The sequence below is a fragment of the Rhinoderma darwinii genome, chromosome 5 (genome assembly GCF_050947455.1).
Source record: "Rhinoderma darwinii isolate aRhiDar2 chromosome 5, aRhiDar2.hap1, whole genome shotgun sequence".
Classification (NCBI taxonomy): Eukaryota; Metazoa; Chordata; class Amphibia; order Anura; family Rhinodermatidae; genus Rhinoderma; species Rhinoderma darwinii.
Window position 1 is genome coordinate 147,727,045 of NC_134691.1, and position 27,361 is coordinate 147,754,405.

At 38.5% G+C, this 27,361-nt stretch overlaps 1 protein-coding gene across 3 annotated transcripts in view; it reads right to left on the minus strand.

Annotated features, from left to right (window-relative positions):
* PHACTR1 (phosphatase and actin regulator 1) overlaps positions 1 to 27,361 on the minus strand; it is a 376,244-nt gene that overhangs the window by 306,470 nt on the left and 42,413 nt on the right. For all 3 annotated transcript variants that reach the window (XM_075826626.1, XM_075826623.1, XM_075826629.1), the window contains exon 3: positions 19,482 to 19,628. In XM_075826626.1, the coding sequence (XP_075682741.1) occupies positions 19,482 to 19,628 (147 nt within the window). The remainder of the gene's footprint in view (positions 1 to 19,481; positions 19,629 to 27,361) is intronic.

The window sequence follows — 27,361 nt, forward strand, 5'->3', positions numbered from 1 at the left end:
ACTATGTAAAGTTTATTGCTTATGACTGTCTTTGTGTACATATCTCCATATTAGGCGAAATTCACACAAACGTTTTTTGCTGCGTTTTTTGCGCATTGCAGTTCCGTGTGTCATCAGGATGTGCTGCGTGGCTGCGTGATTTTCACGCATATGCCATCCTTATGACACGCGGTTTTGAGGTTGAGAAACTGCAATGAATGTGGTGCTTTTATTTTTACCTTCATTTATTTAACAACTGTAGCGTGAATCATGCGCGACACACGGAAGTGCTTCCGTGTGCTGTGTGCGATTTTCACGCACTCATTAACTTTAATGGGTGCGTGATGCGCGAAAAACGCCCAAGTATAGGACAAGTCGTGAGTTTTACGCAGTGGACACCCGCTGCGTGAAAATCACGGAATGTCTGAATGGCCCCATTGAGTTACATAGGTCCGTGCGACGTGCGTGAATTTCACGCGCGTATCACGGACGTGAACTATGCTCGTGTAAATAACAACAGTAATTTTACTCTTTATACAATATACATTTTTATAAACTCACTCTTACATTTTATTTATTGCGCCTAACCTTATAATATAACCCAGTAAGAGGGTGGAAGACTACAGCATCGTGTACTTTTACAACATATATATGGATTATGTGTGAAACACTTTTTTGATGAATTTTTAATAATGTCAGCGTTTGTTTAAAGTTGATCTATGGTGCGTGTGTAATATGCCATGGAAGATGCCAGAAGAGCGAAACCCGGCATCGGCCAGGAGACTTGTCGTGCCGCATGTTCTAAAATTGTTGTAGGAATATGTGGTCGGCACTCCGTTTGTATCTGGTGGGGTGCACGCAGACGGGTGATATCCCAATATAATTCAAATAAGGAATCCCGGCATACACGTTTTTTTGCTTTGTTTTATTATTTATTTCTGAGACGCGTTTCGGCTTATACTCGTTAATGATGATTGAGAAAGGCTGAGTATAAGCCGAAATGCTACTCAGAAATAATATAATAATATAATATAATATTTGAAGCATGTTCTAAAATTCTGATGTGCTTTTAACCTTTGTTTACCTTGTGAGTATAAAATAAAGTGTGGTGTGAAGCTAGTCCCGCAGTGAGAGCCAGTATCGGGCGAACTATATATATCATTGTCAAACTACAAGGCCCAGGACAACTGAGTGCTAATTTTCGGGATTATTGATTATCTATCGTAAACGTGCTGGGGAAGCAGTATCCTCTTAAAATCTATTCAATTATAGCTAAGAAACCGTCTGAGCAGTAAAAACTGTCCCTTAGACTAGATTCACACGAGCGTTGCAAACCTCGGACATGAAAAACTGCAGTTTTTATTTTGTTTGTTTTTTTCCAATTCAACGTTTTTATTAGTTTTAATACAAACACATACAAAAACATACATAGAAAATGTGTCTCCATAATATAACCTGGCAAATAGGGCGCAGCCCAAACAAAAAGGGTAAACATCACTACCCAAGAGGAGCCCCCACCACTACAGCCATCTGGACAACACAATGGGAAGGAGTAGGACATAAAAAGCAATGGTGAGGAGAACCAAACAATGTGCAATACGTCAACGTCCTTTAGAACCTGAGATGCAATGGCCAAAGCATGGTAGCACCCCCACAGGGAGCAAAGACCATTCAGAGTAGACACAAGGGAGAGAGGGAAAGAATAGCATAGAAGACAAACAAAGCAGGGAAGAGACTATGGTAGGTTGTGGTGAGCCTGGGCTCCATCTCCGGATACTCATGAAGACCTAAAAGTAAGAAAAGGCCGCTATGCACATAATAAATATCTGAGCGAGCCGAGCAAACCAGCATTCTCCTTTACACTCGCATGCAGTCCCCTCTCAGATGCAATCACATGAGAAGGGATGAGTGCTGGACCTCAAGCCACCACAGTGCTGTAGGTGGGGGAAGAGAGAAACTGAAGCCACGGGGACCATGTATTTGTATATTGTGCAGAGGCAGCCGGGGTCTGAGCCAAGAGGCGTTCCATATACTGTATCAATGCAATCTCCTGAAACCAGTCCTCCAAAAGTGGAGGAGCTACCGCCCTCCACTTGCGGGGGATGATCGCTTTAGCTGCCTGCAGAAGGTGCCTAATGAGAGAGCGCTTGTAGATGGGCAGGGGCATAGGGAACATAAATAAAAGGGTCGCCTCTGGGGAGCTAGGGACCGAAACCCCCGTAACTTCCAATATGATTTTAAGAATTGTGTCCCATAAGCTTCGCAAGGAGGGGCAACTCCACCAAATATGAGACATGGATCCCCCCGCCGCCCCGCAGCGCCAACACGTGTCAGGTACAGACGGGTACCATTTATGCAGTGCAGAAGGGACCCGGTACCACCTAGAAATAATTTTGTAGCTGGTCTGCTGAGCTTGTATGGCAATCAAGGCTTTCTGGGACAGCTGGAAAGATCGCCTCCACTGTGCGTCAGTAAATGTCATGTTCAATTCAACCTCCCAAGCCTTGCAGAAGGATGGGAGGTGAGAAGATCGCTGGTCTAAGAGTAACCCATAGAGTGTGGAGATGGCATGTGCAGGGGGGCGGGTGGAAACACACAATTTTTCAAAGTCAGTAAGGGGGCGATGAAGCTGCGCCTGGCGTTTAGTAGTATTATAGAAATCTTTTAATTGGGAGTATTGAAATATGTGGCGCGGTGAGGGCGGTTCAGCCGGGCAGATACTAGTTAATGGGAGCAAGGAAGAAAACGGCAGTTTTTCACGTCCGAGGTGAATCCGTGCTGTACCCTGCGGGACGCGTTATCACGCATCCCCCATAGACTAGAGTCTATGGAGGGATTCGTGAAGCGCAAAAAAATAGGACATGTCCTATTTTTTCACGGACCCTTCACACGCTCCGATGAAACAACGGCCATGTGAACGGCCCCATTGAATTAGATATGTCTGTGTGATGGCCGTTGTTTCAACGGCCGACACACGGACGTATTCAATGCTCATGTGAATAAGGTCTCATACACACGACCGTAGCCGTGTGTACGGTCCGTGATTACGGCACGGACGGTACTCCGCGGGCCGTCCGCAAATCACGGACCATGCAAACTTTGATTTCAGTGAGCCCCGACCGCAAATGCGGCCCGTATAATGACATGTCCTATTTTTTGCGGTCCGGGCTCCTAGCCAATGCACAGACCGTGTAAACCACGGTTGTGTGTATGGGCCCATATAAATTAATGGGTCCGCAATTCATACACATTTTTGCGAATTAATTGCGGATGCAAAAACACTTTCGTGTGCATGAGGCCTTAATTTTGCCAGTCAGTTTCCATGTTAATGTTTCAGTTATAATTCCAGCCACTATGCTCCTGTTATAGTGCCAGACACAGTGCCCCTGTCATAGTGCCAGACACAGTACCCTGCATTAGTGTTATATAGATAAAAGAAAATAAAGCACTTTATGGGCCAATATCTCTCCAACTGTACAACTAGAAGAGGTTCATTATAAAAACATGACACCTCCTCAGTCTCAGGCTAGTGCTAGACAATGACTTTGGCCGCTTGACTGTTACATTGTCATTTAGAACAAATTGCACTTGGTTGCTGCACACGTAACTATCACCTGACTTTCAGATGACTTTTATGCTACTCCAGTCACACCATTTTTCTCCACAGGAATTTACATCAATTACATGCATCTGACACTTATGAAAAGTATACCATTAAAAAACTAATTCTAGCTTTATTAAACTTACAAATAATATCGTTATGCAATTCCAATCATGAATTTTACCAAACACGTTAAACTACAGTTACCTGTTACTATTGTAAAAAAAGATATGCTCAATGAGCTATGCAGAAACATGATGTATTAGTGCCAGCCACAGTGTTTCTGTACTAGTACCAGCCTCTGCACTATGGCTACGCATGGGGCCTACAATTGGGGTTGTCTGGTTTAGAAAACCCACTTTAAAATACTCTGTTGGGAATTCTCATTCAGCATCCTCATCTATTGGCCAGAGTGGAGAGCGGGTTTAGAGCCTCTCTCACTCTGGAGGACCCAACACATCTGTGTTTTATACAGAAAGGTTATTGATTTCAAGGGCAACTGTGTAATGCTTCATTTAACCAGTGGTGGCGCTGCAGGAAAATGTAACACTTGCTGCTGGGTTCTTCCACAGATTACTGCTGATTATTGGGGGTCTGAGCAGTGGGACATCTTGTGATGAGTTTGCTATTGGTGGACCCTTTTAATAAAAATGGATTTCCAAAGTGAACAACCCTGTTCAGTCTTCCATTCTCTTGCACTGCTCTTCTTCTTCTTCTTCTTCTTCTTCTTCTTCTTCTTCTTCTTCTTCTTCTTCTTCTTCTTCTTCTTCTTCTTCTTCTTCTTCTTCTTCAGTGACAGCCTATAGAAAATAATTTACTTGTCACTGCCTCTTCTAGTGCTGAACTCTCTTATAAGCTCCTGCAATGATGTACTGTTATTTGTGATGGCAGATGAGCAAGACTATTACCCACAAAAAGTTTTTTAATAATAAATCCCATATTAATTCAACTTCTGCATAGCTGTCACCAGTCGCAATTTGGCTCCACACTTTAATCACTGTTCCCTATAAACTGTTTGTTCAGAAAATGAGAGTTAAAATTCCAGCCCCTACAGACAGGTAAAATTGTTATTAGGCTTGATGACCTAATGAGCAAGATGTTTTAACACTTTACTTTCCAGTGCACACAACTAAGGCTGGGTTCACACACACTATTTACGGACATAATTCGGGCATTTTAGCCCCGAATTACGTCCGAAAATGCGGCTCAAAAGCGTCGGCAAACATCTGCCCATTCATTAGAATGGGTCTTACGATGTTCTGTGCCGACGGTCAATTTTTTTACGCACCGCTGTCAAAAGGCGGCACGTAAAAAAGACGCCCGCGTCAAAGAAGTGCCTGTCACTTCTTCAGACGTAAATGGAGCCGTTTTCCATGGACTCCATGGAAAAACAGCTCCAATTACGTCCGTAATGGACGCAGCGAAAGACGCCTGCACTTGCCTTTACGGCTGAAATTACGGTGCTGTTTTCTCCTGAAAACAGCACAGTCATTTCAGCCGTAACGGACGCTGCCGTGTGAACATACCCTTAGAGGCAACACTGCTTGTACTTAGTAACAATTTGCCATATATTTATTAATTTTAAACAAGGTATTGTGAGGCCAGGGCTACACCTAGACTTTTTGTAGTGCTACTGATTGATTCTTAGGGCTCACTCACACGAGCGTGACTCTCGTGCATGTGCTGTGCGATGAAACAACGCACAGCACACGACCCCATTGATTTCAAGGGGGCTATTCACACATGCGTGAGTTTTCACGTAGATAATGTGGCGTGAAACTCACTGGATGTCCTATATATGTGCGTTTTCAAGCACCTAGCCGCCCATTGAAGTCAATGGGTGCGTCAAAACCACGGACAGCACACGGATGCATATCCGTTTGCTGTCTGTGTTTTACACATCAATAACATTGAAAAAAAACAGAAGTGCTTGCGAGTGCATGAAAAACACATGCCACTTGCAAAGCATACTGATGCAAAACTCAACGCACATGGACAGATTTACGTGCGTTTTTTACTAGCGTAAATCTGACACGCTCGTGTGAATGTAGCCTTACTCTTAAATGACAGCTGCAATACACAAGATTGCATGCAACTCAATGTATTCATTTGGACTGCAGCTGTAGCTCAATGGTTAAAATCAATCAGTAGCCCTACAAAAAGTGTAGGTGTAGCCCTGGTGTTAGCTGACAGAACCTACTAGTGTTGTCAAGAGCTTAAAAAGGATCTGTCAGCTTTCCTGACATGACTGTTTTAATGTATACTTGTTTTCATCATGAAATCCCCATTCTAGAGTATTTTTTCTTAGAACTCTAACTTACGCCGATCCTGTTATTCCTCCTATGAATAAATTGACAACTGGGTGTTACCAGTCCCCTTTTAAAAGGGGCTGTGTCCCTACACAGTCTGAGACTGCGGGCACTGATTGGACAGTGTTAGAGTGTGTATTGATACACCTCCAACTGGTAACACCCATTTGTCAATGTATTCATACATTTCCAGGATGTATAACAGATTAACGATGCAATCCAGAGTCCTAAGAAAAGATGTCCCAGAATCATAATTTGTGGGAAATACAAGTCTGTACTAAAATAGACAAGCCAGCCTTTAAGCAACATTAATTCTGCAGTTTCTGGTATCAAATAATATAATTTAAACCATACTACATGTTTCAATTTCCGTAATATATATTACACACAGTGGATATAAAAAGTCTACAGCCCCCTGTTAAAATGCCAGTTTTTGTCATGTTAGAAAATCAGTACAAGATGAATAATTGTAGAACTTTTTCCACCTTTAATGTGACCCATGATCTGTACAATTCCATTGAAAAGAAACTGAAATCATTTAGAGGGGAAAAAAATAAAATAATACTAATATTGTGGTTGCATAAGTGTGAACACCCTCTTATAATTGGGGATGTGGTTGTGTTCAGAATTAGCTAATCACATTTAAACTCATGTTAATAGTAGTCAGTACACAGCTGACATTATTTAAAGTGATTCTGAGTAACCCCGTATAAAGTTCAGCTGGCCTATTAGGTTTTTCCTGATATTTTCTTTGTTGCATGTGACAGCAAAAGCCATGGTCCGTAAAGAGCTTACAACACCTCAAAGGGATCAGAATGTTTAAACGCATCAGTCAAGAGAAGGGTACCAAAGAATTTCCAAGGCATTAGATATACCATGGAACACAGTGAAGACGGTCATCAAGAAGTGGATTACATTTGGCACAACAGTGACATTACCAAGAACTGGACGTCCCTCAAAACTTGATGAAAAGACAAGATGAAAATTGGTCCAGGAGGCTACCAATAGGCCTACAGCAACATTAAAGGAGCTGCAGGACTTTTTGGCAGGTACTGGTTGTGTAGTGCATGTGACAATAATCTCCCATTTTCTTCATATGTCTGAGCTGTGGGGTAGGGTGGCAAGACAGAAGCCTTTTCTAACAAAGAAAGACATCCAAGCCCGGCTATGTTTTGCAAAGACCTACACCAAGTCTGCCAAAAGCACGTGGGAAAACGTGCTATGGTCTGATGAGACCAAGGTTGAACTTTTTGGCCATAATTCCATAAGGTATGTTTGTCGCAAAGCCAACGCTGCACATCACCAAAAGAACACCATACCCACAGTGAAGCATGGTAGAGGCAGCATTATGCTTTGGAGCTGTTTTTCTGCAGCTGGAACTGGGGCTTTAGTCAAGGTGGAGGGAATTATGAACAGCTCCAAATATCAGTCAACATTGGCACAAAACCTGCAGGCCTCTGCTAAAAAGCTGAAGATGAAGAGGAATTTCACCATTCAGCGTAACAACGACCAAAAGAATACTCCCAAATCAACAAAAGAATGGCTTCACCAGAAGAAGATCAAAGTTTTGGAATGGCCCAGCCAGAGCCCAGACCTGAATCCCATTGAAAGTCTGTGGGATGACCTGAAGAGGGCTGTACACAGGAGATGCCCTCGCAATCTGACAGATGTGGAGCGTTTTTGCAAGGAAGAGTGGGCAACAATTGCCAAGTCAAGATGTGCCATGCTGATAGACTTCTACCCCAAAAGACTGAATGCTGTCATAAAGTCAATGGGTAATTCAACAAAGTATTAATTTAAGGGTGTGCATATTTATGCAACCACATTATTTTTGTTTTTTATTTTTATTTTTCCACCCTAAAAGATTTCAGTTTGTTTTTCAATGGAATTGTACAGAATAAGGGTCACATTAAAGGTGGGAAAAGTTCTGAAGTGATTCATCTTCGACTCATTTTGTAACATGACAAAAACTGGCATTTTAACAGGGGTGTGTAGACTTTGTATATCCTCTGTGTATGTATGTATATATATATATATATATATATATATATATACATCTATACATATAGATATCTATATATATATATATATATATATATATATATAGATATATCTATATATATATATATAGATATATATAATAGTGTAGAGTAAGAGACTTTTTTCAACAAAGAATAAATCCATTTTATCTGTATAATGTAAATATATAGTGGCAAATCCCTCAATGACAACTTTTTAGGATAAACATCATTATATTGACAAAATTCTACCTAAAGACTTGTGAGATTTCACATTAATGGATTCTGTTTGGTAAAAATTAGATATTGGATTAATATACACATGTAACTACAGTACTCCACTTCCTTCTCCCTCCGTTACTTTCTACAAATACTTTACACCACATACTTCACATTAAATAAACATACTGAAAACTAGAGAAATTCTTGTAACTGTTAGCTCTATCACTTTTATCTGTTGAAAGGTCACTAGAGATCAGGATCAGAGCAATGTAATTCAATGGTCTCAGATTAGCTGAACAACTCGTAACAGATGGAAACCTAATTTATATATATATATATATACAGTGAAGGAAATAAGTATTTGATCCCTTGCTGATTTTGTACGTTTGCCCACAAGACATGAACAGTCTAGAATTTTTAGGGTAGGTTAATTTTACCAGTGAGAGATAGATTATATATATAAAATAAAAAATAAAAAATCACATTGTCAAAATTATATATATTTATTTGCATTGTGCACAGAGAAATAAGTATTTGATCCCTTTGGCAAACAAGACTTAATACTTGGTGGCAAAACCCTTGTTGGCAAGCACAGCAGTCAGACGTTTTTTTGTAGTTGATGATGAGGTTTGCACACATGTTAGATGGAATTTTGGCCCACTCCTCTTTGCAGATCATCTGTAAATCATTAAGATTTCGAGGCTGTCGCTTGGCAACTCGGATCTTCAGCTCCCTCCATAAGTTTTCGATGGGATTAAGATCTGGAGACTTGCTAGGCCACTCCATGACCTTAATGTGCTTCTTTTTGACCCACTCCTTTGTTGCCTTGGCTGTATGTTTCGGGTCATTGTCGTGCTGGAAGACCCAGCCACGAGCCATTTTTAATGTCCTGGTGGAGGGAAGGACGTTGTCACTCAGGATTTGACGATACATGGCTCCATCCATTCTCCCATTATGCGGTGAAGTAGTCCTGTGCCCTTAGCAGAGAAACACCCCCAAAACATAATGTTTCCACCTCCATGCTTGACAGTGGGGACGGTGTTCTTTGGGTCATAGGCAGCATTTCTCTTCCTCCAAACACGCCGAGATGAGTTAATGCCAAAGAGCTCAATTTTAGTCTCATCTGACCACAGCACCTTCTCCCAATCACTCTCAGAATCATCCAGATGTTCATTTGCAAACTTCAGACGGGCCTGTACATGTGCCTTCTTGAGCAGGGGGACCTTGCGGGCACTGCAGGATTTTAATCCATTACGGCGTAATGTGTTACCAATGGTTTTCTTGGTGACTGTGGTCCCAGCTGCCTTGAGATCATTAACAAGTTCCCCCCGTGTAGTTTTCGGCTGAGCTCTCACCTTCCTCAGGATCAAGGATACCCCACAAGGTGAGATTTTGCATAGAGCCCCAGATCTATGTCGATTGACAGTCATTTTGTATGTCTTCCATTTTCTTACTATTGCACGAACGTTGTCTCCTTCTCACCCAGCGTCTTACTTATGGTTTTGTAACCCATTCCAGCCTTGTGCAGGTCTATGATCTTGTCCCTGACATCCTTAGAAAGCTCTTTGGTCTTGCCCATGTTGTAGTGGTTAGAGTCAGACTGATTAATTGAGTCTGTGGACAGGAGTCTTTTATACAGGTGACCATGTAAGACAGCTGTCTTTAATGCAGGCACCAAGTTGATTTGGAGCGTGTAACTGGTCTGGAGGAGGCTGAACTCTTAATGGTTGGTAGGGGATCAAATACTTATTTCTCTGTGCACAATGCAAATAAATATATATAATTTTGACTATGTGATTTTCAGTTTTTTTTAAAAATATAATCTATCTCTCACTGGTAAAATTAACCTAGCCTAAAAATTCTAGACTGTTCATGACTTTGACAGTGGGCAAACTTACAAAATCAGCAAGGGATCAAATACTTATTTCCTTCACTGTATATATATTCTGCAATGTGGAAGAAATAATGGAGTAGGGATGTCACGATACCAGAATTTGGACTTCAATACCGATACTTCGTTTAGTATTGCGATTTCGATACCAATTCAATACTTTGCCAACAGTAATTAAGAAAAAAAAAAGTTCTTCCATTTTCTGATGTGAGGCGCAAGGTGTGATGATGAATTTAACCTCCACGTGCCTCACATTAATAGTAAATGTTTCTCAGTCATAATGGGTTAATATGTAAGGTACATGATGGGGTTAATTACTATTAATGTGAGGCACATGGAGGTTAAATTCATCACACCTCGTGCCTCACATTAATAAGTGATAGAAAGCAGTTTTTATTTTATTTTTTTACAGCGTACACATCATAAATGATGCAAAAAAATAGTTGTACAGGTTATTACGGCCGCGCCAATACTGAATGTGTGTATGTTTTGTTTCGAGACTTATTTTAATGTTTATTGTAAAAAAGGTTTATGTGTATTTTTTTTAAATTTAACATTACTTTATGTTTTTACTTTATTTTTTAAACTTTAATGTACTGGCATATATCTATATTACATTATAAACAGATGTCTCACAGGGACAGGTAGCTGGTTGGGTACAACCCACATTGGTATAAAGTACCCCCACAGTGTCATGAAATAGCAAACTCACTGATAGCATAGCATATATATGAGAAAGAAAGAGTCATAGGCTATATATAAAGTACAAAATACAATTTTATTTGATATAATTAACATAAATAGTTTTAATAAAAAACATGGCGAGGTTTTCTAAAAAGAAGAGATATGCCTGTGGGTCACCTTTGGAGAGTATACGACCATGGGTACATTAGTATAATAGACAATGAATGACACAGGAGCATACAGGTATATATTGCTCAAAATGCACAGTTAGCAGTTTAACCAGCACTGCTGATATTAAAGGGAAGAAGGACAGCATGAAGTCTATGTCAAAGGTGAATGTGCCGTATAAGGAAATCCCTACTACTGGTACAAAGTGCCATCCAATCTAAAAAGTCCAAGGACTTATAGTGATAGCTGCACTCAATGTGCAAAGTATACACCATATGCACGGCTACTACTCCGGAATCACCGGATAGAGCCAGGAAGCGTACACTCACCCATGGTTGAAAGAAAGTGAAGTCGTGATCCGCAGACAGTGAAAGGCCACCCCACATATATCTATATTACAGTACATTAGCCTGTGTACTGATAGTACACAGGCAGTTGTTAGGACATACCTAAGTATGCCCTAACAGGAAAAATGGTAGGACAGCCCTGGGGTCCTTCAATTATATATGCCCATATATGGTATGTCCTTCAATCGTGTCACAGGAATTCCCTGTGACGCGATCCAAGGGGCATCCCCCCATCTCATTTTCCTCTGAATGCTGCAGTCAGCTTTGATCGCAGCATTCAGGAGAATAGCGGTGGAGATGAGAGGTTTCTCTGATCTCCCCGTTATAGGGCGGGACTGTGGCTGTGTAATACGGCCATTGCCCCACTCCTGACAGGAAGTGCGCGCGCAGTCAGCATGAGAGGATGCAGCCGGCGCTGCAGTAATGAGCGGTGGTTCAGGCACTGAAGACAGAACATGGGGGTGTTTTGTAGTGCGTCTGCCATGTTCTGTTTTCAGTGCCGCCGCTCATTAGTGCAGCGATGGCCGCATCGCATCATCCTGACGGCGCACACTTGTTATCAGGACTCAGGAGCGCGGCAATGACTGTATTACACAGCCACAGCCCTGCGCTCATACATTCATATGTTACTATACTGAGCTGTGCAGCCACACAGCTTAGTATCGAAATACATGAAATAACGGTATCGAACCGTTTGGGGATGCAAAGTATTAAAACAGTATCGAAGTTTCGAAGCATCGTGCATCCCTATAATGGAGTAGCGAACATGAAGTGACAAAATATTTCAGCGCAACAGACTCTATTGAGTTTTCGTTAGATGTCACTGACCCACTGACCTAACATTGATTCATTATTGATTATTATTGTTTATGAAATATAATTGGAGAAACCTTATCAAATCTATGCTTAGTCATTGCAAGTGTTAACCACACAGGTCAGGCTACGTTCATATCAGCGTCGGGCTTCTGTTCATGGGTTCCGTTAGACCTTCCCGCCAGGGCAACCCATAAACGGAAAGCCAAACGGAAACTTAATTACCATTGATTTCAATGGTAATGCTTCCGTTGCAAATGGTTTCCATTAGTCTCCGTTCCGTAAGGTTTTCGTTTCTTGAGCAGAATCTATAGCGTAGTCGACTAAGCTATTGTTTCCGCCAGAAAAAACAAAAACCTTACAGAACAGAGAGAAGCGGAAACGATTTGCAATGGAAGCATTACTATTGAAATCAATAGTAGTGCAAACGGAAGCTATGGTTTCCCTTTGGCTTTCTGTTCATGGGTTCACCTAACGGAAAGGTCTAAAGGAACCCATGAACTGAAGCCTGATGCAGTCGTGAACGAAGCCTGACTTAGGAAATGTTTACTATATGATGTAAGCCTCGGAATTCAAGGAACTGTAAATGAAGATCAAGATCTTATGGTAGATTGGATTGCATAGTTAAGAGATCGTATCTATTTAACCTGTTGAACAATTTTAAAATGCTAGATTTCTCTAGTAATATTGCCATCTGCAGTAAACTCCTGCATCTAAGAAACAAGGGATCACAGAGGAGCCCATGCTACCTACAAGAACATGCCCTCTCAGACGTTTGATGGTCACAGATATTGAAAGCGAATGTTGTCATATCGTAGGTAGTGTAGGTGGCTGTATGGCGTCCTGCTGATTTTTTTATTTTTTTTAAAAAAAAGAGCTTTCTTTGGGACACTAAGAACAGAAGGAATTTTAAAGTTATTCTCAAATAAATGTATTAAATATAATGAGAAGACAATAAAAGGGTGAACCTTGGCCCTCATAAGGGTATGTCCACACGTAGCGTGAACACTGCAGATTTTCCGCGGATTTAATTGGGAAAATCTGCAGCGTAATACAGTAGCAGCAGAGTGAAAGATTTGAACAAAATCTCATCCACACGCTACGTAAAAAAATCCACCAAAAATTGGCCAGCAATGAATTTTTTTTTACCCATAGTATGTCAATTTATGCCTAGGAATTGCTACTTTTCTGTTGCGGGTTTTCCCCATTGAATTTAATAGGGAGGTAAAACCCACAACAAATAGCAGATGTTGCGATTTTTGCGGCGGAAAATCTGCGATTCCGCTTAAAAAATCGCAAATCAAAAAAAAAAAGGTCACACTTACTAAGATCTCTATGCATCTTCGTTCAGGCCGGCCCCCTGGGATGACGTTTCATCCCATGCGACTGCTGCAGCCAATCATAGGCTGCAGCGGTCATATAAGATGAAACGTCACCCCAGGAGGCCGGGCTGCAGTACATCAAAGGGACACGTCGCCATGACTACGGGTAAGTATAAGCTTTTTTTTTAACCTGCTGTTTTATGCAGCGGACATTCCCCCCGAAAAACTGCACCACTATGTAGTGCAGTTTTTCGGCTGGAATTCCCTGCAGGGTTCAGGTTGGAAATGCTGTGTACTTTTACGCAGCAAATCCGCCCTGTGTAAACATACCCTAATAGTACATTTGAAATACATATAGTTTTATGTCACTTTCATTCTGAAGTATGAAAATAAAAATGCTCACTCCAAACGCAGTTTAGCCTTTCAAGACAAACAGTTCAATTACTGCTACGACAGGAAAGCTGAGCTTTAGGTAGCTTTATTACATTAACACATCACTCGTCATTCTTAATACATTTCACTGAAATATGAGCACAATGTCCTAAGTAAAAAGGTATCGTACGTATAAATCCAGCATCCAATAATCCGGCAATTCTGATAGTGGAGCACACTTTTCCAGTGCAGAACTGTTTTATGATTTGAAATGTCAAGAGACCAGAATGAGGAAACTGAGTAGAGATAAACAATTACATAAATTACAAAATGAAGTGATGGGAACATATGTAAGAGTTTTATTGTTGGTTGCACACCAATTTATATTAGGCTTTAAGAAAATGGTTCAATTATGTAATTATTCTAAAAGGTGTCATCTTCATTTTAAAAGGGTTTGACAATTTATTTTTGTTTCGAAATCAATGGACTGTCCATGCATGAATGTGCCATTTCCTCCACAGAGAGATGCGCATTGTAATAAAAACTCTCAGCTCTGACCAAAAGGTAGAAAACCTGAATAGGGGACCCCCCCTGTTAACTCAGAATTCTCTCATAGGATATTTAAAAATATATTTTCTAAACCAGACAACCCCTTTTACCCTATCTCTGCCAAGGAGGTATGTAATACTTTCTGGAAGGGAAGCAATTCAGCAGTCAAGGACATATCTTGCTTCAAATGGACCTAGCTCAGGCTTGCTCGTGGCTACAATCTTGGCTTTAAAACAAAACCGTGATCGTGGCCCTAGCCATAATCTAGCCCAAGTTAGAGACGGCTTAAGGGGGAGCTGCATAGACGTGCAGCTCCCACTTCAGCCCATGTGTAGAAGCCAGTGGGGAACGTGCTGGCAGCGTGTAGGGAGAGGAGGAGGATCTGTGATTCTCCTCCTTTCCCTGTATGGCCCAGTAATAACTTGAGCATTTTAACAATGTGTGACTAGGTGTCTACTAATGTGCATAGGGAGACATTTGTTAATCAGCGGGGAGGGGAGTTGGCGGAGCTAGCAGATAGTGAGTGGAACTAGCAGCAGCTCATGACTATGCTAGTCTCATCTCTGGCGACGCTGCCTGGGCTCTGAATGTAAGTGCTCAAAAAAGTGTTTACATTAGCACATAAGTGACTGACCACTGAAGTCAGCATGTCTGTTTCAACATATATAATGTAGATAACAGGTTCCCTTTAAGTCATATGGTGTGTTTAGATCCTGCACAGTGCAGTGTGATGTCATCACATATAGAGCACATGAAGTCAAGCAAAGGAAAGCAGAAGGCCCAAGTGTAGCTTTTCTACCAAGACATATGAGCTATATGCTACACTCAAACAATCTAGAAATCTTTATAACTAGACAGATGTTGAGACCTGAATAAATGTTTTATGTAAATAAAAATAAGTTAATGTCTAATAAAAAGTTATGTAATTTCTAATATACTTTGTTTACCAGTTCTTCAAAGCTTTCAAGATCACTGCTTGCTCTCTGTGAATGGAAACAACGAAAAAACAGTCCTAACGTAATAATTTTCACAGCTGATGGGAAATTGTATCCAATCTAGGCAATCATCTATGAGCTCATGTATCAGTGTAAATAAGCGTAAAGCCCATACTATTTAGCTTACAGAAGATTGCCTAGACTGGATACAATTGGAACAAACTGTAGTAAAAGAAGTATTATGGCCGTTGCCTATGACCGAGTGCCACTCGGGACATTTTTCATGGCATCGTGGCACCTGATAGTTTTCACGTACCCATTCACTTTAGCGGGTGAATGGGGTCCGTGAAAATGGACCCAACTTTCCGATCCGTGGAAAGATAAGAAATGTCCTATCTTTCCACGGATCACAGACGGGACCCGGCCAGCCCACACTGTCGTGTGCATGAGGCATTCGACTTTCTGAATGTAAACAAGAATGTTTCACTTCCATTCCCTCCCTGAAAGTAGAGAACTGTGGGAAATTGATACAGAGTATGTTAGAACGTTGTATACTGTAACTTTATCTCATCAAAATATTACATGGTGGGGTAAGCAAATATATTGGTCTACATAAATTACAGAATTACATTTAAACAACAGTGAATTCCGCTTGTTATTTTCATAAATCCCACAACTTTATATTCTGAGTAATTTGATCATTAAGTCTGCGTCAGCATTATAAATTCTTAAGTAAACCTATGTATGTCTTTCAGATGCACCTTAAACGTTTATTATTTTTTTTCTTTTTTGGGGGGGGGGGGGTGAGTTTACATTATTATTGTTTATATTATTGTTGGCTTTTTAGAAAACACTGTAACCTGACTTATATAAACAGCAGGGGTGAACCACCACCTGAAATATCATAAAAAAATATTTATTCCTAGCTTTTCCTTTTATGAGGGGCAGACAGAGTGGTTCAGATGAGTCATCTGTGCATGATGGAAACATCATTGGTAACAGAATTAAATTTTTTATTTTATTTAGAACAATGTTTTATATTCCAAATGTAATATAGCAAAGATCCCGGAGATTCAGGGGCCTGTAAGTCCACTTTAATTTAAGACAGTGGGGCACACTTTCTGTCTTCCTTCTTACTTGTCAGTCCCCTCCAAAGAATTTAAAGAGAATTAGGAAAACCCCAGAATATGTAAATAATGTGCATCTATGTGCACATGTAACATACCATCTCGGGAAATATTCAATTGGTCGAACCAAGTCCTTTACAGAGAAGAAAGAAACAATCATGGAAGACTGTAATGTTCCTAATTCTGCCCATTATTGGTTTCACATTATTGGTATCATCACTATCGAGCCCATACTGCTGCCAGAGAACTAAGGAGGGCCTGTCTGGCATGGGGCATGGTTAACCATGCTGTGTGGTATAGAAAACTAACTGATTGGTACTAAACAGTTTCACATAATGTGAAAAATAGGTCCTGTATCTATACATGATTTACTATTTTTTATTTGCAAAGATCCATCCCAACACCATCTCAAACTCTGCCACAGTGAGCCCAGACATTAGCAAGAATACTCATCCAGGCCACTGACTAAGCAGGACAGAAAAGATGGTAGATTGACAGAAGCAAGATAGGCAGGTTGCCCGTGAGTGGACATAATGCGGAGATTGCTTAGGGCACGGCTACATTGAAGAACTCATTTGTACTTCCATCCAATTTAAAGTGATTCTTTTGGACAATGTAATGAAAGTTCATAATATTGTACATCCATGACTGAGGACCAGGAATGTACATATACCTAATATATTTGCAAAGACACATAGCAGCCCCTGTAGCCTCTGCCCCTGAGATCTAAACTGTGGAGTTTAATTTAGACACATAGGTAAGATTTATAAACATTGGCGTCTCATACGATAGTCTGAAATAAAATGCATTGGAGTGAATTGCGCCAAGCTTATTAAAAGGAACACGCCTCTTAATAAATTTAGCGCATTTTGGACTGTCCTAAAGTCAGAGGAGGAATACTACGCCTGCAATAAGCAGGTGTAGATTAGCGCCAAATTCGATGCCACTCCTGGTAAACTCCGCCCACTTTTCAAAACTGTCGACTGATGAGAAAAGTAGCAAATATTTGAGCAAACATAACATGTGCCATGATTTTTTGCTACTTTTTTTAAGCTAAAAAGCAGTTGCAAGGCTTTTGATAAATTCCCTTATACTATCACATAATATATTAAAAAGTCTGAGCAAGTTTTGTGCTCTGTGCATCATTAAGTCTATGTTCACATCGGAATCCTGGGTTTCCGTTGTTGTACTCCATCAGAGGAGCAGAACAAGGGAAAACAGGAAGCGACAGTTCTGTTGCACCATGTATACCACCAGCAGCTGACAGAACACATTGACTTTAATGGATTCCATCGGCTTTCTGTCAGGGTGACTGTGGTTTTACTGGAAACAATAGTGCATCTTGCTGCGCTCTTGTTTCTGGTAATATCTGCTGGAACTGCGACGGAGGGCCCTAACGGAGTCTCCAACGCAGATGTGAACGGAGCCTTACCCTGTCAGTTACCCCTTTATAAAACAAACAAACAAACAAACAAACAAACAACAATATATACATATCTAAAAATAAAATATTGTGCTATGATCTTTAAAATAAAGAAAGCAATAGACAAATATTATCATATAATGTAGCAAAAATAAAATATTGTATATGTGCTTTATTCTAGTTTGCTTCACAAATCATAGAAGGTGGCCTTGTCATAAAAGGGTCAGATTTATCGCATATGCAAATGTATGAAAGCGTAAATGCTTGTAGGCCTCTAGTAGTAGTCAGAATTGTAATGGTAGCAGTAAACACAGCATTTACACTGATACAGTCCTGAAACACAACAGCATAATAGGCAAACATTTCATATAGATCTTAATGAGTACATTGCCTGACAAGCATTGAGGCTTCATTAATTCTACGAGAGCTTCTGTCTACAGTATAATTGCATGAATGAACAATATAACATACACAGAAACTCCAGATATGATTGACCGTTCTGTAAGCAATTGTCTCCCACCCACGGCCCTCCAATCACCATGGCAACACATCCTTTCATTCAATCCAGCAGATTTAAAAACTATTTTTATGACAAAATTAACCTTCCATGTAGTTTATTTTTGCACTGTGATCTTACAGTAGTTCTGAAATAAAATAACAATAGATCTAAGCTTTACAATGAGACATTGGACCTTTATGTCAACAATAATGGATGATCTCAAGGGTATTTTTAATCATTGTTTTTTTCCATTATTATTAGATGTTTGTATAAAATTATTGAAAAATAGTAACCCTTCAATTATGCAGTGGACAGCAGCATGATATATAATATACCCCTTGTCTCTAACCAGCAATATCTCTTCCACATACTCAGACTGTGGCAAAGTAGTAGATCCAAGTGTAACATTATAAGCAAATATATGTTAATATAAGCTAAAAGTCAACAGGTTTCACATAAGTGTTTTCACAACTACTAAAATTGTAAGAAGCGACATTCAGCCTATAAAGATAGAGGGTTACATGTCATTGAGGCTCATGTGTTTTATGTTCAGCATTAGTATCTGATCTATTGGTGTAACCATGAGTAATATAAGAAGACAACACAGGCTGCTTGTCAACACTTCATGTATATCTTCTAAGCACTTCAATTCACCACCTCCTGAATTCACAGCAGTATCCTTCCATGACACATCACACAGCAAACTCTGTCTCCTGCTGCCCATATTAATGCCAGCTAGTGCCTTATTGCAGGGCATCATATGTCATATAAATGTTGTCTGGGACAGGATGATTCCTATTATTCATGGTACATATAGCAAAATGAACACAGAACAAGTTTCAATATAATCAATGTCAGTGGAAGGAACATATTGTCCTAAGTGACATCACAAAAATAGTGGAACTCTAGGACAATGTATATTTGGGGTCCCACAGGGTCATCTGTCAGTGATCAGGATACATGGACACAAAGAGGCTTCATACAATTCACAGTTAAGTTTGTTTGCAGCAAAAAGAACATGTTCTCCTTATACACGAGGACAGTGACAGCACACACATGTCATAAGGAGCTTGATACTGTGGGGGTCACCTGTCAGTGATCTCTATAGATTGACACAATAGAGGCTTCATCATACAGTGTAGGAGGCAGGAGAGCAGCTTTCAGCACTGGCTGCATGGACAGCTCCTGGGAGGAATCATGACGGGTGGGAGGTTCTTCTTACCTGTCTGCAGGTTCAGTGAAATCCTCGCTTCAGCCAGATAAGGGGTGTCACTTTTTGACCGGACTCTCCTAATGGGTCGCCGATCAGTCTCCTCCTCTGAAGACGCCGCCATTAAGGGGTGAGCAGTGAACAGGGTTGCCCGGCGAGCTAATGCAGTGGGTAAATCAGAGCCAAAAAAGGGGGAAGGAAGAGGAGAAGGAAGAAGGTGCCAAAGAGGAGGGGGAGAGAGAGGGGGAGGGGAGGAGAAGAAAAGGCAGAAAGAGACAGGAGAAGAGGAGGAGGGAAACAGAGAAAATACGTTAAGGACTTAAATGTAGAAGGGAGCAGGAGGAGAGAGCAGCAATGATCAGGAGGTGAGGAGATCCCTCCCCCCTAGCTCAGCTGCTGCAGCTCCACACACGCTGCACACTGCTCAGACAACACACATGTACTGCTGGATCTTCTATTGTCTGTAGCATACAAAGGGTTACTGATAGAAACTGCATGATGGCACCAAAGGGTTCCTGTAGAAAGCCTGCTGCATGGCAGAGCTGGCCTGATGTACCACTGCATGAATGGGCAGATGCTGACAGTAGGGGCTGCTGCTGGACATGGTAAAATCTCTACTATCACCCCAGCTACAATGACATCTAGATTTCTGACTGCCTCGTCATTTCTCTATTATGTGTCAGATTGTTAGCTATACTGGCAAAATACGCTATAGGTGATATTAAGGGTATGTGCACACTACTTATTTTCAGACGTAATAGAGGCGTTTTACGTCTCGAATTACGCCTGAAAAGACGGCTCCAATACGTCGGCAAACGTCTGCCCATTGCTTGCAATGGGTCTTACGATGTTCTGTGCAGACGAGCTGTCATTTTACGCGTCGCTGTCAAAAGACGGCGCGGAAAATTACGGCCGCTTCAAAGAAGTGCAAGACACTTCTTGGGGCGTAATTGGAGCCGTTTTTTATTGACTCCAATGAAAACCAGCTCCAATTACGTCCATAAAAGACGCCGCGAAAAACGCGAATACTTGCAAAAACAGCTGAAATTCTGGAGCTGTTTTCTCCTGAAAACAGCTCCGTAATTTCAGACGTATTTGGCGTTGTCGTGTGCACATACCCTAAGGCTGGGTTCACACGAGCACATTAACGTCCGTAATGGACGGACGTATTTGGGCCGCAAGTCCCGGACCGAACTCAGTGCAGGGAGCCGGGCTCCTAGCATCATAGTTATGTACGATGCTAGGAGTCCCTGCCTCTCCGTGGAACTACTGTCCCGTACTGAAAACATGATTACAGTACGGGACAGTTGTCCTGCAGAGAGGCAGGGACTCCTAGCATCGTACATAACTATGATGCTAGGAGCCCGGCTCCCTGCACTGAGTTCGGTCCGGGACTTGCGGCCCAAATACGTCCGTCCATTACGGACGTTAATGTGCTCGTGTGAACCCAGCCTAAGAGTGACACAAAATCAATGGGGTGCTCCTTCTAGCAGTAACTGAATACAGTGACATATATCAATGTGAATATTATAGATCTGTCTGCAATGACATCATTCCAAGGATTATTATAGAGGAATTCAAGAAAATGTATAGTCACAGTTCACTGATAGAAGTCAAACATACATAGAGAAGCAAGAGAAGCTAAACAGGCTGAAAAGAAATGACCACGCTGTAAGCAAAAGAAACAACTCTACAGAAATAATATATAAAACTGTGTTCCTGAAAGCAGTATATCCCATAAATCGATAGATAGATAGATAGATAGATAGATAGATAGATAGATAGATAGATAGATAGATAGATAGATAGATAGATAGATAGATAGATAGATAGATAGATGAGATGGACAGATAGATAGATAGATAGATAGATAGATAGATAGATAGATAGATAGATAGATAGATAGATAGATAGATAGATAGATAGATAGATAGATAGATAGATAGATGAGATGGACAGATAGATAGATAGATAGATAGATAGATAGATAGATAGATAGATAGATAGATAGATAGATAGATAGATAGATAGATAGATAGATAGATAAATAGATAGATGGACAGATAGAGAGATAGATAGAGAGATAGATAGATAGATAGATAGATAGATAGATAGATAGATAGATAGATAGATAGATAGATAGATAGATAGATGATAGATATGAGATAGATGGAGAGATAGATAGATAGATAGATAGATAGATAGATAGATAGATAGATAGATAGATAGATAGATAGATAGATAGATAGATAGATAGATAGATAGATGATAGATATGAGATAGATGGAGAGATAGATAGATAGATAGATAGATAGATGAGATGGACAGATAGATAGATAGATAGATAGATAGATAGATAGATAGATAGATAGATAGATAGATAGATAGATAGATAGATAGATAGATAGATAGATAGATAGATAGATAGATAGATGAGATGGACAGATAGAGAGATAGATAGATAGATAGATAGATAGATAGATAGATAGATAGATAGATAGATAGATAGATAGATAGATAGATAGATGATAGATATGAGATAGATGGAGAGATAGATAGATAGATAGATAGATAGATAGATAGATAGATAGATAGATAGATAGATAGATAGATGATAGATATGAGATAGATGGAGAGATAGATAGATAGATGAGATGGACAGATAGATAGATAGATAGATAGATAGATAGATAGATAGATAGATAGATAGATAGATAGATAGATAGATAGATAGATAGATAGATAGATAGATAGATAGATAGATGAGATGGACAGATAGATAGATAGATAGATAGATAGATAGATAGATAGATAGATAGATAGATAGATAGATAGATAGATATGAGATAGATGGAGAGATAGATAGATAGATAGATAGATAGATAGATAGATAGATAGATAGATAGATAGATAGATAGATAGATATGAGATAGATGGAGAGATAGATAGATAGATAGATAGATAGATAGATAGATATGAGATAGATGGAGAGATAGATAGATAGATAGATAGATAGATAGATAGATAGATAGATAGATAGATAGATAGATAGATAGATAGATGATAGATATGAGATAGATGGAGAGATAGATAGATAGATAGATAGATAGATGATAGATATGAGATAGATGGAGAGATAGATAGATAGATAGATAGATAGATAGATGAGATGGACAGATAGATAGATAGATAGATAGATAGATAGATAGATAGATAGATAGATAGATAGATAGATAGATAGATAGATAGATAGATAGATAGATGAGATGGACAGATAGAGAGATAGATAGATAGATAGATAGATAGATAGATAGATAGATAGATAGATAGATAGATAGATAGATAGATAGATAGATAGATAGATAGATGATAGATATGAGATAGATGGAGAGATAGATAGATAGATAGATAGATAGATAGATAGATAGATAGATAGATAGATAGATAGATGATAGATATGAGATAGATGGAGAGATAGATAGATAGATGAGATGGACAGATAGATAGATAGATAGATAGATAGATAGATAGATAGATAGATAGATAGATAGATAGATAGATAGATAGATAGATAGATAGATAGATAGATAGATAGATGAGATGGACAGATAGATAGATAGATAGATAGATAGATAGATAGATAGATAGATAGATAGATAGATAGATAGATAGATAGATAGATAGATAGATAGATAGATAGATATGAGATAGATGGAGAGATAGATAGATAGATAGATAGATAGATAGATAGATAGATAGATAGATAGATAGATAGATAGATAGATATGAGATAGATGGAGAGATAGATAGATAGATAGATAGATAGATAGATATGAGATAGATGGAGAGATAGATAGATAGATAGATGAGATGGACAGATAGATAGATAGATAGATAGATAGATAGATAGATAGATAGATAGATGGACAGATAGAGAGATAGATAGATAGATAGATAGATAGATAGATAGATAGATAGATAGATAGATAGATAGATAGATGATAGATATGAGATAGATGGAGAGATAGATAGATAGATAGATAGATGATAGATATGAGATAGATGGAGAGATAGATAGATAGATAGATAGATAGATAGATAGATAGATAGATAGATAGATAGATAGATAGATAGATAGATAGATAGATAGATAGATGATAGATATGAGATAGATAGATAGATAGATAGATAGATAGATAGATAGATAGATAGATAGATGATAGATATGAGATAGATGGAGAGATAGATAGATAGATAGATAGATAGATAGATAGATAGATAGATAGATAGATAGATAGATAGATAGATAGATAGATAGATAGATGAGATGGACAGATAGATAGATAGATAGATAGATAGATAGATAGATAGATAGATAGATAGATAGATAGATAGATAGATAGATGAGATGGACAGATAGAGAGATAGATAGATAGATAGATAGATAGATAGATAGATAGATAGATAGATAGATAGATAGATAGATAGATAGATAGATAGATAGATAGATAGATAGATAGATAGATGATAGATATGAGATAGATGGAGAGATAGATAGATAGATAGATAGATAGATAGATAGATAGATAGATAGATAGATAGATAGATAGATAGATAGATAGATAGATAGATAGATGATAGATATGAGATAGATGGAGAGATAGATAGATAGATAGATAGATAGATAGATAGATAGATAGATAGATAGATAGATAGATAGATAGATAGATAGATAGATAGATAGATAGATGAGATGGACAGATAGATAGATAGATAGATAGATAGATAGATAGATAGATAGATAGATAGATAGATAGATAGATAGATAGATAGATAGATAGATAGATAGATAGATAGATATGAGATAGATGGAGAGATAGATAGATAGATAGATAGATAGATAGATAGATAGATTGATAGATAGATAGATAGATGATAGATATGAGATAGATGGAGAGATAGATAGATAGATAGATAGATAGATAGATAGATAGATAGATAGATAGATAGATGAGATGGACAGACAGATAGATAGATAGATAGATAGATAGATAGATAGATAGATAGATAGATAGATAGATAGATAGATGGACGGATAGAGAGATAGATAGATAGATAGATAGATAGATAGATAGATAGATAGATAGATAGATAGATAGATAGATAGATAGATAGATAGATAGATAGATATGAGATAGATAGATAGATAGATAGATGATAGATAGATAGATAGATAGATAGATAGATAGATAGATAGATAGATGATAGATATGAGATAGATATGAGATAGATGGAGAGATAGATAGATAGATAGATAGATAGATAGATAGATAGATAGATAGATAGATAGATAGATAGATAGATAGATAGATAGATAGATAGATAGATAGAGAGATAGATGGAGAGATAGATGGAGAGATAGATAGATAGATAGATAGATAGATAGATAGATAGATAGATAGATAGATAGATAGATAGATAGATAGATAGATAGATAGATAGATAGATAAATAGATGATAGATAGATAGATAGATAGATAGATAGATAGATAGATAGATAGATAGATAGATAGATAGATAGATAGATAGATAGATAGATAGATATGAGATAGATAGATAGATAGATAGATAGATAGATAGATAGATAGATAGATAGATAGATAGATAGATAGATAGATAGATAGATAGATAGATGATAGATAGATAGATAGATAGATAGATAGATAGATAGATAGATATGAGATAGATATGAGATAGATAGATAGATAGATAGATAGATAGATAGATAGATAGATAGATAGATAGATAGATAGATAGATAGATATGAGATAGATGGAGAGATAGATAGATAGATAGATAGATAGATAGATAGATAGATAGATGATAGATAGATAGATAGATAGATAGATAGATAGATAGATAGATAGATAGATAGATGATAGATATGAGATAGATATGAGATAGATATGAGATAGATGGAGAGATAGATAGATAGATAGATAGATAGATAGATAGATAGATAGATAGATAGATAGATAGATAGATAGATAATAGATATGATATAGATAGATAGATAGATAGATAGATAGATAGATAGATAGATAGATAGATAGATAGATAGATAGATAGATGATAGATGGAGAGATAGATAGATAGATAGATAGATAGATAGATAGATAGATAGATAGATAGATAGATAGATAGATAGATAGATAGATAGAGATATGAGAAAGATAAATAGATGTAGATATCTCCTAGGAAATTTGGACTTTTGTCATTTTTAGGCAACTTTTTCCCCTAAAGACAAAGTAAATATATTGCTATTAATAGCATGTGCCACCAGGCTGGAAGATGGACCTACACACTATTGAGTTCCCACTGTCACCAGAAATTTTCAAGGAGAAGGTGAGAATTTGCTCATTACTCACCTTTACCTGTCCTGTACATGCCCAGGTTCCTGGGAGCAGAGCTTGCTGGGACATGTAGTTTTATGCAATTATTCAAAATGTCAGTCTAAACTGACTGCTTCCTGGTCACTTTGAGTTTTCCTGAGGCAATGAAACCCAAAATGGCTTTACTGCGAACTCCATACAGCCACCTCTTCTTGCCCATGACACCATGCACTCTTCATTACCAATGTGTTTTCCATGGACATGAGTGTTTTTTTCAGTATGCATTGGCTTCACAACTATAATTTTCTTGCATCTGCTATTTTTGTGACAAGGATTAATTTCTGTACCATTTCTCTTTAAATAATATTTTTATTTTAGCTTACTTAAAGGGTGAAGTGTTTAGAAAATAGATTTTGCACCCCATATTTTATAAACATAAAGTGTCCCCAAAATAGTGTATTTGAATATGTTTGCCAATATATTAAATGTATTTTGATAGCATATTTGAGTCAGGACTAGGGCCACAGATAAGGATTGTTAGACTTTTTGTGTTTTTAGTTTTATAGCTTCCATTTTTTTATACTGAGTATCCCCAATAGGTCAGAAAACAACTTTGTGGAACATTTTAATTTTATATTTTTATATCTCTATAATATCATAAATGGAGCTGCCATAGCAGCTGCTAACTGTACAGAATCTATCTATCTATCTATCTATCTATCTATCTATCTATCTATCTATCTATCTATCTATCTATCTATCTATCTATCTATCTATCTATCTATCTATCTATCTCTCTCTCTCTCTCTCTCTCTCTCTCTCTCTATCTATCTATCTATATTTTTTTGAGTTATTTGTTTAGTATTCATTTGTATAGTAATATAGCACTATCTATTGTTATTACATTAGCGTGCTATTATTATATGCCATTTCACCCCTGTACTGCAAATTTATAGTTTTACTGCCCTCTTTTGTGGCAGCAGAACTAGGACCAGGTGTGATTGCAACATTTGCAGCTCCTACAGCTATGCCTTTGGGTCTACTGTACATATAGATATAACAGAGAATACAGAAGTTAGAGCACTATATATGTTTAGTTATTTTGCTTGTTTACAACAAGAAGGTAAAAAAAAAAACACAATGTGAGTGGCAAACCCTCTTCGTCCCAAAGCCAAGAGTTTCAGAAAGGCCCGCTCATTTTTTTACAAGATACCTGTTGGATAGAGAATTATTCAGTCCACAGTCATCAGCCCTGATAACCTAATATCATGCACGTTTGGCTCTGCCTGGCATGTGTCATTAATATATGTACGGTTGGGTCATACACCATTAAATGCTGCTAAAAATCAGTGTCCAGTTGGCAAAACATTTAAAAGGCAATTGTGCCCCAATAGCGCCCTAGGCGGCTACCTACTCTACCTGCCCCTTGTCAAGGCCCTCAAACCCATTTACTACATGAGTGAAAGCATTCATTGAAATGTTTATCAATACAAATTGGGG